At 38.8% G+C, this 16,278-nt stretch overlaps 1 protein-coding gene across 3 annotated transcripts in view; it reads right to left on the reverse strand.

Moving 5' to 3' along the window:
• ADAMTSL3 (ADAMTS like 3) overlaps positions 1–16,278 on the reverse strand; it is a 335,335-nt gene that overhangs the window by 148,212 nt on the left and 170,845 nt on the right. For all 3 annotated transcript variants that reach the window (XM_074399945.1, XM_039480064.2, XM_074399944.1), the window contains exons 8-9: positions 6,908–6,982; positions 969–1,126 (exon numbers count right to left, since the gene is read on the reverse strand). In XM_074399945.1, coding sequence (XP_074256046.1) covers positions 969–1,126; positions 6,908–6,982 — 233 coding nt within the window. The remainder of the gene's footprint in view (positions 1–968; positions 1,127–6,907; positions 6,983–16,278) is intronic.

The following is a 16,278-nucleotide window of genomic DNA, read 5'->3' on the forward strand; positions in this document are numbered from 1 at the left end:
GTCCATCATAGAACATCTGGGGAAGCAAATCCTGATCTTGAATCAGACCAGCGTAAGACGGCATGTTCTACGGGCTGAAGGCCGAAGTAAAGATCCCTTGCGGATAACTATCTTAAAGGAGGCTAAGGAATGGGCCCCTGTTGTCTCTGCTCTCCTTTGCAAGGAGAAGACTTGCAGTGGCACTAGACTGGTTTAGGATGTGATGCATTTACCATCGGCCGTTTTCACCAAACTATCTCAAACTGAACACAACTACTCAGTAGGCAGAGGCAGAAAGATCACTTGGGCCCAGGAGTTCAAGGCTATGATTGAAGCTGTGAATAGCCATTACACCACTCTGAGCAACACAGGGAAACTCCATTTCTTTCTTTTTTTTTTTTTTTGAGACGGAGTTTCACTCTTGTTACCCAGGCTGGAGTGCAATGGCGCGATCTCGGCTCACCGCAACCTCCGCTTCCTGGGTTCAGGCGATTCTCCTGCCTCAGCCTCCTGAGTAGCTGGGATTACAGGCACACGCCACCATGCCCAGCTAATTTTTTTGTATTTTTAGTAGAGACGAGGTTTCACCATGTTGACCAGGATGGTCTCGTTCTCTTGACCTCGTGATCCACCTGCCTCGGCCTCCCAAAGTGCTGGGATTACAGGCGTGAGCCACTATGCCCAGCCTGTTTCTTAAACAAACAAACAAACAAAGTTTACAAAGCAACCAGAGACTATAAATACAAAGTCAAAAAAAAAATCCTTCCCCCATAAAAGTGAAGTTTGTTTTTTAACTATCTGGGTTCGGAGCAGAAATTTAAGAGAGCTGAACTATTTTTAGGAATGGACTGCCAGGATGGAAATATTGATGACACATGCTCTGTGTAAAAACAATCATTGATGACCTCTTGCTAAATAAACTTATTGTTTTAAAAAGCAAGATATTCTGGGATTCAGATGCATACAGTTTATGGAGAGGATCATTTTACCTTGAAGATGAAGTCAGCCATCAGAGGTCCCGGAATCTTAAAGGTTTGCCTCTCGGAACCCTTCTGGAATTCCACCGTTGTGTTTTCTATGACAAAGACTCCGGGGCTGTCAAAGCTGTGTTCTCCTTTGCTTCCTTGAAGTGTTTTTGATTCAATGACTGAAATTAAAATATATAATTCAGATAAGAAACAATCTCAAAGGCATTTTATTATAAAAGACATCTTAGTAAGCACAATGTTAGTATACCATATCAAAACAATGTCAAAATAGCCACACCGGTTTACACACATTAATTCATCTTGATGGAATAGATGTCTCAGATTTTTAATTGCTTATAAAAGAGGAGCTAACAAGGGTGGCAGGCCCAAATGGTTCTACTCAATTCTTTGGAGCCATTTCTATCATAAGGGGAAAGAAAACTTTTCTTTCTTTATATGTTTTCATGATGTAGCTAATACTCAAAGTAAAGCTATGTTCACTCAATTTATTATTTGTTCAAAAGATCTTATGCCTACTCTTTTATTTAGACAAAAATCACAGCAAACTTCAAATTTGCTTTTTTCCAAACAAAGCTTTTTATTTTGAAATAATTCTAGATTCACAGGAAGTTGCAAAAATAGTATAGAGAGGTCCTTTGTAACCTTCACTCCCTCTTGTCTAATGATTACATGTTACAAAAGTATAGTAGAATACCAAAACCAGGAAATCAACATTGGTACAATATGTGCATGTAGTTCAATGCCATTTTATCACCCACCACCACAATCAAAATACAGAACCACTGCAATTGCCACAAAGACCTCCTTTGTGCATGAAACCCCTTTATTCAAACTTGCTTTCACATGAACAAAAGTGCTTTTAAGATTTCCTATAGGAAAAAAATGTTTGCTTATCAGTTTAAACAAAAAAAGCATTTCTACTTTATTTAAATTTCTGTCTTTCCTTCCTCTTTCTTTTCTTTTCTTTTCTAAGTGTCACCATACTTAGTAGACCTGGTTTGATGTTGGGAGAGGCAACACAAAAATATATACAGCTATGTTCTGGTGCACCTGCATTTCTGGCCCAAGCTCTTTCTCTAACTTTCTGCCTTGGGTTTTCATTGCCTCATTTCTAAATTGAGGAGTCAGAACAGACAATCTCCCAGATCCAACTCTATTCTGAAATCCACACTTGATTTAATGGTATCGTACCACTTTTTAACAATCTCAAATAAAGAACACAGAAGAACCAAAACTCGTTGAGTGTCAAAAATGGAAAGCTGATAAAATGGGACAAAATAGTCTGGCATTAGGGAGCTTCCATCCATATGCTGCTGGGCTTTGGTTATTTTCATGTGCTGGATTTTTTTTCTGTCACTGGAGCAGCTGTAGGAATTCAAGCGCCCTGGACAGACTGCATAACAGGCATTAGGAGACATCCCTGATTATCCCTGACAGGCAGGCTGGGAACTTTTCTGGGAAAATTCAAAGGCTGGACATGAGCTCCTTGATCTGGAGGAGTCATTAGCGGTCAAAGAACAATGCTGGCTACTTTCAGGCACACAAACCCCAACCACTTTGGCCCTGATCTCCATGACCGCAATAGATTTTTGGAAAATGTGAGGTTACATTCATTTCCTAGTTCCAATGAAGATATAAAATTGAGTGTTATAAAGTGAGTTGTCAGTAAAAATGAAATGGGGAACTAGAGATAGTAAGTGGGCCCTACAGTGGATGTCTCTAAAGTCAATGAGAAAAAAAATAGATGAGCATTAAGGCGATATCAAGATGCAAAATGAAGTTGGACACAATGCATCCTCACAGAAGGCATGCGAAACACAGGTTTCTAGACATTGATTTCGCCCGAAATGACTTGATTAAATTCAAGTAGCGTGCAATGGATTCCGCGGCTGTGTTGGGGTGGTAATTGCTTTACCATTGTGCTAACCTTTTGGACCACAGCTTTCCAAGTTGCAGGTCGGGATGCAGAGTTGGGGCAGGGGGTGTAAGAATCTGGGAAGGTGATCTGGGAGGAAGAGAGGACCGGTTGCTGTGATATCCATCCCCTAAACCAAAGGCCAGCATTTTTGTTAACTTGGTTCTGGTATTTTGCTTTTAATACGGAATCTATTCACTATTTTAACAGTGTCTAAGAGTCTCAGTGGCATGAATACGAAAACACAAGTACCGAAACCAACTTTCAAGTCCACAGAAGTCACCCAAACCATTCTGCATCTCCACTAAATGGTACGCTTATTGCAAATATTTATATTTTGAGCATTTCAAAAGGCTTCCAGTTCTCTAAAGCACAAACACTGGTTGCCTATCTAGGAGGCAGAAAGCAGGTGTTTTGACCTCAGTTGTGTAAATAGGTAAGCAGAGTCAGAGGTGGCTGAATAAAGAAGTAATTTGGTGAAGGTACAGTTTACGGACACAAACTGTGAAGTAATTTGGTGAAGGCACAGTTTACGGACACAAACCATTTTGATCATTTGGATTAACAAAGCCATTGCGCTAAATCCACAGTGAGGTGGAGGCCGGCGCAGTTCTTTAAAAGTTGTCATTTTTATTGGTGGCAAACTTGCTTCTCCTTAGTGCTGGTGCCTCTTAAAAATAAATGACACAAAAGGAGTTTGCGGTATTTCAATCAACAATGCAGATCATGTATTGACTTATGGATACCTTGATTAAGTTCTTATTAATTTCTACCATTCCCCTGTATTTGTGGCAGCCCCATGTTGTGACAACGTGTGATTCATGGCTAGTGAGAGCTGTACGTGCAAGCCCTCCAGTCCTCCGAGGTTTCACTGACCCTCTGTGGTTTCTACAGCAAGGTGGTTAGTGCGTGGGAGACCCCAGGAAGCCTATAAACATCCCCACCACTATTAAGGAAAGAGAGCATCAGCCTTCTTTCCTGCTGCCCACGGTTCAACATTTTTCTCCTCTCCAGGCTTAACATTGAGGGCAGGGAGAGAAGTGTTGAGAAAGATATGATAGGTAGCCTCAAAAAGAGTAAAAATTAGAAATCAAGACTTACTTGTAACCCCAGGTCTTTAAAACACAGGTCTCTAGTGATGCCTTTACATGTTTTAATCTATTATTAGTTCTTTTTAAAAGAAATTATGCCTAGAAAAACGATGAACGCTTTTAATTGCTCCTAGTTGAAGGGTTCGCATTGAGAATGATCAGTTTAGGCTTCTTTCAAAAAAGGCAGGGTCATGGGAACCATCCCCAAGAGGTCTCCCTAAATTTTAAAGGCCATGAAAGTACTGTCAGGTAAATGTGGAATAAGTGTTTAGCACAGCTAACAGAGTTATAAATACATCCAACTTACATGTACAGTAGACCTGTATTTGGACAGTATATGCTAATTTCATTCATGTCAATTTCCTTTGTTGGTCATTAGGTACAGAATCCATGTTTATATTTATAGATCTCTATATATGGTCATCAGATAGGGCTTAAACGGAAAATATTCTTCCAATTGAAATGGAGGTTTTTGGTTTATGGCCTCTTGGCTTCTCAAGTTTATTGCTAGTCAAACATATTTAATGCTGAAGTCTTGCTAAAATAAAATCTGTTTTGAAGGGATCTGCTATTGCTTCCACTTTTGAAGTGATGCACTACTGGAAAATTTGGGGCCGTGTGCCCTCCATAATGCTGTGGACAGGCTTGGGACAGGACTGGAAACTCAGAATCCAAACAAACACCTCTAGGCAGTATGTAAGATGGATATTCTGTAATTAAATTTTGTTCCTCAGCAAAGAGACTGACATTAATGTTACTGGGTATTTTTAGTTCTTAGTAATACAGACTTTTGGATAGTTACAGTTAATGTAGATGTTAAAAGAATGATTTATTACTGCAAAATAAGCTTCATTTCAGAAATATCTCTTTTACAAATAAAAATTAAGAAAAAGGTTGCATAAATCCAGAAAATAAAACCACTTCTATATTTAGATATTCAGAAATGTTAACTAAGTCCTTTGTAAATGAAGCCAGTTCTATTCATCAGCAAAGAAGGATAAGATTCAGAAATACTTCTAGTGCCAATTGTGAGATTGTTCAGAAAGGGAAATAGTCCAAGCAACAGATTTGTCACTCTTGGAGAAACGGGGACATTTCTGAGCCCTGTTCTTGGCAGAGTGCCAGTCTTGAATATAGTTTTGTTGAATATGCCAGAACATATAGACATAAATGGATTTTGCCTCAAAGTGTTCACCTTTACTTATTCTGTTTACTGTTTACTTATTCTGTTTTTGCAAGTTAGAAAACTATTTTTGGAGCTGAATCTGGGGGAATTGCCTTTAATGACACGAGAATATCAAGGCCATTCATTGTATTTTTGTGTTTTTTAAGCATCTTTTCCACATATAAAATTTGCATGCCATAAACTTTACCCTTTGAAAATGTATAATTTAATTGTTTCAGTATATTCACAGAGTGAAGCCATCACCACCATCTGTTTATTATTTTAAACTTGCAGTATTCTGAGAAACCAGTGTCTGCCTTCAGTGACCCCTAGACGGGAAGTTGTGACATTGCTAGTAGCAAGGATTGTTCTGGTCAGCCATATTCACTGATAACGTTTTGTATTTTAAATTTTGTTGTTTTGTTTTTGACCCACTTTGCTGCAATCTCTAGAACATTCCCGAATATTACTTTAGTCTCCATTCCCAAATATTACTTTGCTGAGTCTTGCTCTGTCACTCAAGCTGGAGTGGCAGATTGCAGTGGTGCAATCACAGCTCACTGCAACCTTGAATTCCTAGGCTCAAGGAGTACGTTGGACTGCATGTCTGTAGTAATGAAGCTACTCCTTGGACTACCTCAGCCACTTGAGTAGCCTGGACTACAGGTGTGTGCCACTATGCCTAGCTAATTTTTTTTTTACTTTTTTGTAAAGACAGGGTCTTCCTGTGCTGCCCAGGCTTGTCTCAAACTTCTAGGCTCAAGTGATCCTCCTGCCACAGCCTCCCAAAGAGCTGGCATTACTGGTGTGAGCCACCACACCCAGCTACCCTATACAAAAATAGTTTCTTTCACATATAATTTGTTTTTTCCCTCCCATGAGGGGATCATTCTTAAACCAGGTAAATTTCCCATTGGGGTATTAGAACAGAAAAATTCAAGATACAATACAGATAACTTCCCTGGTTATACAGACTATTTTGCTCACCCTACTGGGTACACCCAACAGGCGGGGGAGATCATGCCCAATGGCCAGATCTAACATTCTTTCTGCTGACTCCAAGTCTTTAGACAAAACTCTTTCTTAACCAATTGCAAATCAGAAAACATCTGAATCTAACTATGGCTTATAAGACCTGCTTCAAGATATTCCACCTTTTCAGGTCAAACAAATGCAGAGTCTCCATGTATTAATTTGTGACTTTGCCTGTAACTTCAATCTCCCTGTCTTTAAAAATTCTTACTCATAGGTGGGTGTTGAACACATGGACACAGGGAGGGGAGCACTACACACTGGGGTCTGTTGGAGGGAAATAGGGGAGGGACAGTGGGGGTGGGGAGTTGGGGAGAGATAGCATGGGGAGAAATGCCAGATAGAGTTGATGGGGAAGAAGGCAGCAAATCACACTGCCACGTGTGTACCTATGCAACAATCTTGCATGTTCTTCACATGTACCCCAAAACCTAAAATGCAATAAAAAAATTCTTACATGTGAGACATCAGGGAGTTCAGGTCTTAAGCATGAGCTGTTTGATTTCCCTTGCTTGGTGCCCTGCAATAAATGCCTCACTGTCTCTGGCTGCAAATCCTAATGTCAGTGTTTAGCTTTGCTGTGCCAAACACGTAGACGCAAGCTCGGTAACATATCCATTAAATGTAGAGAAATTTTTTTTCTTGCTGGTTTGGTTTCTGGGTTTGATTTGTTTTGTTTTGTTTGCTAACTTAACTTTCGGGATATTGAATAATGTTAAGATTAAATTCTACTTACAGAGGTGGGCAGGCCCTTTCACTGTAATTCTCACACTTCGACTTCCCAAAGGAACAGCGATTACATTTTCTTCTCCTGGGAAAGAACAGAAGACTACAATAAAACCAATACACAAAAGACCCATGAAAAAGAGCAAGTCAGTCAAAACTGGGACGTCTGCAAAGTACTCTTAACTATATTTAAGAAATCTTTGGAAATCAACTATGTGTAAAGCAGATGAATACATAATTTCATTTAAATACACCTTAACATTAAACAAACATTTAAAGTCAATGCACTGCCTGCTACCTCAGTGGCCTTTACTCTTAGGTCCCAATCCATGTACTTCGATGCGGGTCTGCAAACTGTGGCCCCTGGGCCAAATCTGGCCACACCTCTTCACTCGTTCATTTAAGGACATTTTTGCTCTTCAAGGCAGAATTGAGTTGTAGTAATGAAGACCATGCGGCTGAATAAGGCTAAAATATTTACTGTACTATTTGGTGTTTCACAGAAAAATGCTATAATCCTTGGCTTAGGCAATTACCTACTGGAAATCCTGGCCCTCATAGATGTTTTTTCACAGTTACATATTCTGATAATTTAATTTTTATGCTCACATAATAATCTAAGCTCATATATATTTTATCTCACTAGTCCCCTATCTGAACATTGTTTCTAAATGAAACTAGAACATTATCAATGATATGAATTACTTCAAGCAGATGTTTTTTGTCTAACTTACACAGAACAATGTTTTTGGATAAACTCTCCAGAGTGACATCAGTGAAGCAAAGGATATCAATACATTGATTGACTAGTTTGCAAGTTGTATTCAATTGAAATACCTGTTTGTTATCAAAAATTAGAAAATGCAGATAAACAAAAATAAAAAATAAAGCTTTTTCTAATCCTACTGCCCAGAGATCATCACTTCTAACACTTCAATGAATGTCCATTCCAGATGTTTGTTTGTTTTTAATATATACACCTGCAAAAGGAAAGAATGAACCATACCTAAATGTCCCTCAATATGGGAAAGATTACATAAACAAGTATATCCATTCTAAGGAATACTCTAAAACTAATAAAAGTAATGATAAGAAGCTGTATGACCTGATGTGGAAAGCCTGCCAAATACACTGAAGACTTTAAAAAGAAGATTAAAAAACAGGGCAGTGATATCTTAGATATGACACTAAAAGCACAGGAAACACATGAAAAAAAAGACTAAATTTGACCCATCAAAATCAAACCTTTGTGAATGAAAAAACACTATGAACAGAGTGAAGAGGCAACACATAGAATGGGAGAAAACATTTGCAAATCACATCTTGGAAGGGATTACTATCTAGAATATATAAAGAATGCTTACAACTCAACAACAACAAAAAACAACTTATTCAATAAAAAGGAATAAAAGGCTCCGATTTCTCCAAAACAGCTCTACAAATGGCCAATCAGCACATGACAATGCTCAATATCAATAATTGTTAGGGAAATGAAAATCAAAACCACAGTCAGGTACCACCTCACACCCATCAGCATGGCAATTATACAAACAAAACAAAACAAACAAAAACAAGCAGAAAATAACAAGCACTGGTGAGTATGTGGAGAAACTGGAACCCTTGTGAACTGATGGTGAAAATTTTAAATGGTACAACTACTACTGAAAATAGGATGGCAATTCCTCAAGATATTAAACATAGACTTAACATATGATCCAGCAATTCTGCCTTTGGGAATATACCCAAAAGAATCGAGAGCAGGGACACAAACAGATATTGGTACATTCACGATCATGGCAGCACTATTCACAATAGGCAAAAGGAAGAAAGAACCCAAGTATCTATCCATGGATGAATGGATAATGCTGTTTTTGTTCTATGAAAGCAGAATTGAGTCATGGTAATGAAGACTGCACAGCTCAATAAGCCTAAAATATTTACTGTGCCATCCTGCTGTCTGGCCTTTCACAGAAAAGATTTTGTGATCCTTGGCCTAGACAGGCATGGTGGCTCACATCTGTAGTCTCAGCACTTTGAGAGGCCAAGGCAGGAGAATGCCTTGAGCCCAGGAGTTGGAGACCAGCCTGGGCAACATAGGGAAACCTCGTCACTACAAACAAATTTATAAAATTAGGTGGGTATGGTGGCATGTGCCTGTAGTCCCAGCTGCTTGTGAGACTGGGGTGGGAGGATTGCTTGAGCTCAGGAGGTTGAGGCTGCAGTGAGCCATGATTGACCCACTATACTCCAGCCTGGGTAACACAGCAAAACCTTGCTTTAAAAAAAAAAAAAAAAAAAAGGAAACGAAATGACACATACTACAGCATCAGTCATTTTAAGGATGCTAGCAACCAGCTCATCGTTTTTAAAACTAATAAAGACGAATGTATTCATCATGCTTTGTTGCTTTCGTTTGTTTGTTTTCTTTTGTTTTTTGAGAGAATCTCACTTTGTCACCCAGCTAGACTGCAGTGGTCTGATCTAGGCTCACTGCAACCTCCACCTCCTGGGCTCAAGCGATCCTCCCAACTCAGCCTCCTGAGTAGCTGGGGCTATGGGTGTGTGCCAGCATGCCTGGCTAATTTTTGAATTTTTTTAGAGACTAATTTGAACAAAACATAACGGCATAAAGACCTCTGAAAAATCCTCTCCTCCATAAAATCAATAAAATCACCAGCAAAAATGGTCAGAACCAACATTTGTAAAACTCAGGAAATTAACCAAAGGCTTATAACAATCTGAGCAGTAATTATTCAAGGAAAGTGCTAAGAACAGTGAGCTTTGTGGCATGCTAAGCTGCCTATTCTCATCTCTGCATTCTCCACCTCCATGGTAAACTTGAAAACGGCAGCCCATAATCCCAGTGCAAACCCGCAGCCTGGCAGACTCTGCAGGGGTAAAATGGGTTTGGAGCTCCTTCAATGCCCAATTCCCAATTATTTGACCTGTGTAGTGGTTCCCTGGAAGCCTTCACTCACAAAGCTGTCTTTAGTTTACCTAACTGGGAGTTTGCCCAGTGTAAACAGCTTTTCCCCAGGAGGCATTTGTCCAAAACAATCAGAGGTACTTGTTTAACATTGAGGCTGCATGAGATTGTGGATAACAACTGGGGAAAACAATAAGCGAACCAAAAAGCTGGGAATGAGATGTCCACAGGTGGCTTTGAAAAGCTCCAACATGTTCCTGAAAATCTAGAAGGCCACGAGTCTATGTGGGGCTTTGCACATGCCAGAGCTTTGTGCATGCCCAGAAAAGACTTGAGAAGGTCCTAAGCTCTCATCTCCGAGTAACCTACAGCAGGAAGTAAAGTCAGTAAAGGCTAGAACAAAGTTTTCAACTATCTTGGCTGAGTGTTGAATGTGTACCCCAACACAGACACATACACGTGCGCACACGCACGCACACACACACATGCACACACACACAGTGCCCACTAAAAATAACCAAGTCTCCACGAAAAACCAGGTAATTCCAGGTCTGAAGTAGGGAAAACTCAAGGTGGGTTTGGAATACCTGTTGCTCTAGAAACCAAGGCAGTGTTTAAAATTCAACAGAATTATGACAAGTCAGTTTAAAGTGCTCCCACTGGCTACATTTGGACAATTTGAAACGCAAAAAAGAATACTGTTAATAATATTAAAAATATTGAATAAATTAAAATCTCTGAATACAGAGTGAGAAATTTAAAAACCAAAACCTTTTTAAAAAAAAAAAAAAAAAAAAAAACAGAAGAATGAGTGTAGAAGGAATGATAGAATTAGAAAATTGCCATTTGCAACTCTCTGTGTTAAGTACTGTTAAAGGCAAGGATCATCAATGTACGCTAAAGCCATGGTGTGAAAGACTGTTGCAAGACAGAATATTTATGCCTTGTCAAGGTATCAGTCTGCAGATTTCTTACAGGGAAACATGGATCTACACAACAGAGTATGTGTAGTTCACCACCTGTGCAAGTAATACTGGGTCAAGGTGACATCATGAGCTTCCTGATAAGATGCAACATAATCATGCATCACTTCTGATGTGAAGCGGCCACAAATGTTCAATCCAATTCTAATCAAGACTCAGACCTTACTGATCAATTCACAGGAATTATGTGAGGGAGATCAACAAATTAAATGGAAAACGATCACACAAATCCAGAATATGGGACATCCTACAATACAACCGGAATGAAATCTTTAAAAAGTCAAATACCATGAAAAAATAAGTGCATTAAATAAAAGAGACTAAAGAGATAGAAAAGCTAAAAGCCATGAGTGAGCCTTGACTAGTTCAAGGAGAAAAATAATGTTATAAAGAAGATCCTAATTTTTTGGAGAGTCATGCTAAAGTATTAATATTTACAAGTAAGTGTTGTGATGTCTGTAAATTAACAATGCTCAGCTAGTTAGTTGGATAGAGGAATAAGATAGATAGAGTGACAGATAGATAGAGTGACAGACAGAGTGAGAGATAGATAGGGATAATGAACCAATGTAGCAAAATATAAGTAATTATTGAATCTAGATGAAAAAATGTACAGTAGTTAATTGTGTTATTTTATCAACTTTTATGTATGCTTGAAAATTTTACACAGTACAATTTTGGGGATAAAACCACATTCCAATGTCACTAACATCCATTTGATACCAAATTCATAAATAAAATATTTGAAAAGAAAATTTAATAGTAAACTTAAATAATTATGCACTATATCCAAATGGAATTTACTCAAGAAATGCAAGTGATGTTCTAAATTAGGAGACCTACTAATGTAAATTCCCATATTAATAGACAAAGTAGAAAAGTTTGATCACCTTAAGTTTCTAGCATTTAGTAAAATTCAGTCATTATTCCTGATAAAAATTCTGTATGTATAATAAAGTAAATGTTCGTAACATCATTTTTAAGTGCAAGCATCATGATTAACATGCTTAATGCTTAAACATTAGAAACACTGCTGTTTAACTGGGGATATGATGGGATACCAGTTACCACCACACGACTTAAGAGTTTTTAAAAGATTAGCCAACATAATTAGGGAAGAAAAAATAGTCTAAGCATTAGAAATCAAGAAGAAATTAATATTAAAAAAAATTAGATATTAGAAATATCAAGAATAATCATTTAGAAAAATAATGGAACAAAATGCTCCCATTTGCAATGGCTAGAAAACAGATGGAAGATGTTGGAATGAACTTTTATAAAATGGGCAAAACTGGCTGGGTGTCGTGGCTCACGCCTGTAATCCTAGCACTTTGGGAAGCTGAGGCAGGTGGATCACCTGAGGTCAGGAGTTCCAGACCAGCCTGGCCAACATGGTGAAATCCTGTCTCTATTAAAGAATACAAAATTTAGCTGGGCATGGTGGCAGGTGCCTGTAATCCCAGCTACTCAGGAGGCTGAGGCTGGAGAATCACTTGAACCCAGGAGGCAGAGGTTGCAGTGAGCTGAGATTGCACCACTGCACTCCAGCCTGGGCAACAGAGCAAGACTCCCTCTCGAAAAAAAAGTGGGGGTGGGTAAAGCTTACAAAAAGAACATTTAAATCTCTCTCTCGAAACAGAAAAGTCTTGAGAAAAATCAAAGGAAAATATTAATTCATTTGCAATAAAAATTAAAGAAAATTAAATATCAAAGAAGAAAAAATTATATTTATAGGCAAAGACTTTTCTTAATATCCAGAGTGTTTACAAATCAGTAAGAGAAAAACCCAAATTAGCAGCAAAACCTGTTTTCAAACACTTGAAAAACTAGTTCACAGAAAAATCAAAATGTCAAGAAGACTATGAAAAGATAGAAGAGAAATTACAGTATCTTTGAGAACTAAAAGCACATAAATATATGCTTGCACAAATTTGAAAGATGTTGCAACGCTAAGAAAAAATCTAAATGCTCATTGATATGGGTTTGTTTAAATAAATTATGTAACATCCTCTTATATTACCAGTTAAAAAACAAGCCAGCTGGGCACAGTGGGTCACTCCTGTAATCCCAGCGCTTTGCGAGGCTGAGGCGGGTGGATCACTTGAGGTCAGAAGTTTGAGACCAGCCTGGCCAACATGGTGAAACCCTGTCTCTACTAAAAAGTACAAAAATTAGCTGGGCATGGTGGCTGGCACCTGTATTCCCAGCTACTCAGGAGGCCGAGGCACAAGAATTGCATGAACCCGGGAGTCGGAAGTTGCAGTGAGCCAAGATTGCACCACTAAATAACAGCCTGAGTGACAGCAAGACTCTGTCTCTAAAATGAAAAACAAGCCAACTTTTGAAAACTGACAGGCAAAAAAACTTCAGTGAATAAAAGCGAATTGTAAAAAAAATTTGTACCTAATGATTGATTCTGTATATTTCTCAAAAGCATACATATTTGTATGGAAAGTTGCACACCTATATATCCATAGCAAATATCTTAATAGAAGCAACCATTCATACTGTTTAGACCTCTAAAAATAGAACTGGTAAGGAGTTTGTGGATGGTAGAGGGTGACTTTTACTTTCCATTTTATATCCTTCTGTGCCATTGGAAGTTTTTACAAAAAGTATGTCCTAGTTTACAATATAAATTATCAATATATGTTATGCACTTCACCCTCGCCCCAGGAAGGATACACACTAATATGATAACAGGTGTAATAGGTGTAATCTCCTGGCAATGTGATTGATAACATGACATGTTTGTCAATTTCCTTGCCTAGATATTCTGGATTTTTTTTTTTACAATAAATATACAGCATATTATATATGTAATAAAAATTGTTTTGAAAATACATATAAATTAGAAAGCTTTACTGAACTGAAGAAAATCTATATGGGAAGACTGGTTGGGCTTAGCACTCTCTTGCAAAACCTTTGTGAGTGTAAGCTGTGGTGTCTTGGGGAAGCATTTGTCTAGGGCTGTGTGTACGTATGTGTGTATATTCCAACCATCGCCCCATTGATAATTCCATACTTTAGTGAAACCTTGCAAATCAAACCCCCTTGCAGTTGATTTTGGCCAAAAAGGCTCAAACTTGAGGAAAATATTCTTCTGTGTGGAGCTGCCTACTATATTACTCTTGGAGAGAAAGCACACTGCAGTGCACCTAGGCAAAGCTAGGAACAAGGAGCATCCTATAAGGATCTTCTCCTGAACTGGAACTTCCTTTCATTTCTGTAATCCTCCAGTAAAGTTTGATACATTTGTAGAAGTATCTGTGATATACTGATAGGGAAGTACCTCCCAAATGTTTTATCTAAATATGAATCATCTAGAAAACTTGTTAAAACACAGACGCCTGCCTGCCCCACCCACAGAAATTCAGATCCAGCAGTCTAGGGTAGAGCCCAAGAATGTACCCGACCATCAGCCTCCCAGGTGATGCTGATGCTGCTAGACTGTGAGTCACGTTTTGAGCAGCAAGGGTACAGGGTATAGAGACAGAAAACTCAAGGTCATAAAGGGCAGAAAGGGAGGACTGGTCCACAGTCACAAACTTCTCAGCATTTCTTCACTGACCTGCAAGAGATGGCCCAGTTCTAGGTCTGACCAGAAATAAAGTGAGAATCCTGTGAGGCAGAGGATTTTAAGGAGGGGAGGGGCCAGGAGTACTAATGCAGATGAGGGCTTGAAAGTGGCTGTCGGATGAGCAGTAAAGAGACTGTTAATGTGCTCTGTCAAAGCAGTTTTAATCAAGTAGCTGGCAGAGGAAGCCGTGATCTGAGGAATTCATGATGATGCAAAATTAGAGCCAGCAAGTGTAAACAGTTTTTTCAAGACTTGGCAATAAAAAGTAGGTTAAAGATTAGGGTGGTAGCTGGAAACGTGATTATGTTTAAAAGAGTGTTCTATACATATATAATTTTAAAATATTTTATATGTAACTATTATACACTCATATATATATACATATATATTCATACATGTATATATACACATATGTATAGACATAGACATTTTTAAAATTATACTTTTATTTAAGATGGGAGACATCTGCTGGTCATATTAGCCCTGATAGGAAAGAAAGAGTGAAAGAAGATAAAGGAGAGCGGGGATGATGGGTGGAGTGAGTTCTCTGAGGACACAGAGGGAGCTGGAATGCAGAGCACAGATGGAGGGATTAATTAGTCTTGGAAAGGAAGACACACACTTGTGCCTCTGTAGTGGGAGGAAGCAGGGAACGGATGGGTGCAGCTGCAGGGTGAGGTCTCTTCTGATGGTTTCTGTTTCACTGGGTTTTTTTTTTTTTTTTTTTTTCCTAATCTTCCTTGGAGTCTTGCACAGAATCAGTTTTGGTAATAAATGGTGTGTAAATGTTTGAAAAGAGGGTATATTCCCTCACCATGCAATGCTCTGTTACCTATTAAAGTAACATAGTAATTATATTGTGCGGATTCTATATGTAATTTTCACTCACTTCAATGTATTAAAGTTTCTCCGAAGTTCTATTGACTTCAATTTCTTCTTACGTAACTACAGGGGATTTTTCTTTACATATTTTGATGTAATCATATTTGGTTTACAAAGTATTTATAAACTATTTGTTTTCTGATTATCAACAAGGTATTCATTTGGTATTTTTGCTTGAAATTCATTCTACTTGTACTGATACAAAGACGACCACCCATGCTTGCTTTATTTTGCCTTTTGGAATTGGCCATTGAAACATCGCAGACAAACGGCCTCCTGGTAAAGGTCCTCCTAGGTCTGGAGGTAGACCTGGGGCTGAAGACAATGATGGAGATAGGAAGTAATTGTAAATACAGTAAGAAAGAGCAGGCTGCTGCCTGTGGTTCAGCACAAGCTCAGTATAGACTGCCTGAAACCTCCTATCAGAAGAATGCAGATGGCATTGCCAAGCAGGTCTGATTCTAAGCCTCCTTTGAAATCCTATACTTTGTAATGGTGCAGAAGCCAATTATTGAAAACATATCGGATGGTGGTTGGGCATGGTAGCTCACGCCTGTATAATCCCAGGACTTTGGGAGGCTAAGGCAGGAGATCACTTGAGGTTAGCAGTTTGAGGTCTACCTGGGCAACATACTGAAACCTTGTCTCAAAAAAATTGAAAAATTAGCCAGGCATGGTGGTACACGCCTGTGGTCCCAGCTACTTAAGAGGCTGAGGCAGGAGGATCCCTTGAACCCAGGAGGTCGAGGCTGCAGTGAGCTGTGATTATACCATTGCATTTAGCCTAGACGACTATGTCTAATTAAAAAAAGAAAACATGTCAGATGGAGAGAAAAGGCTTCCTCTCTGTCCCATCCTACGGTGTCACTAACAGCAGGCTAACGTCTGGGACACCTAGATTTTTTGTTGATGGTGGTGACTGGCTCCTGCTAATCACATTCATTGTTTGGCGTTATTCCAAAACTATCTCATTGAAATTTGGTGGTAAGAGATTCTTGATACTGTTACTC

The sequence above is a fragment of the Saimiri boliviensis genome, chromosome 5 (assembly GCF_048565385.1).
Source record: "Saimiri boliviensis isolate mSaiBol1 chromosome 5, mSaiBol1.pri, whole genome shotgun sequence".
NCBI lineage: Eukaryota > Metazoa > Chordata > Mammalia > Primates > Cebidae > Saimiri > Saimiri boliviensis.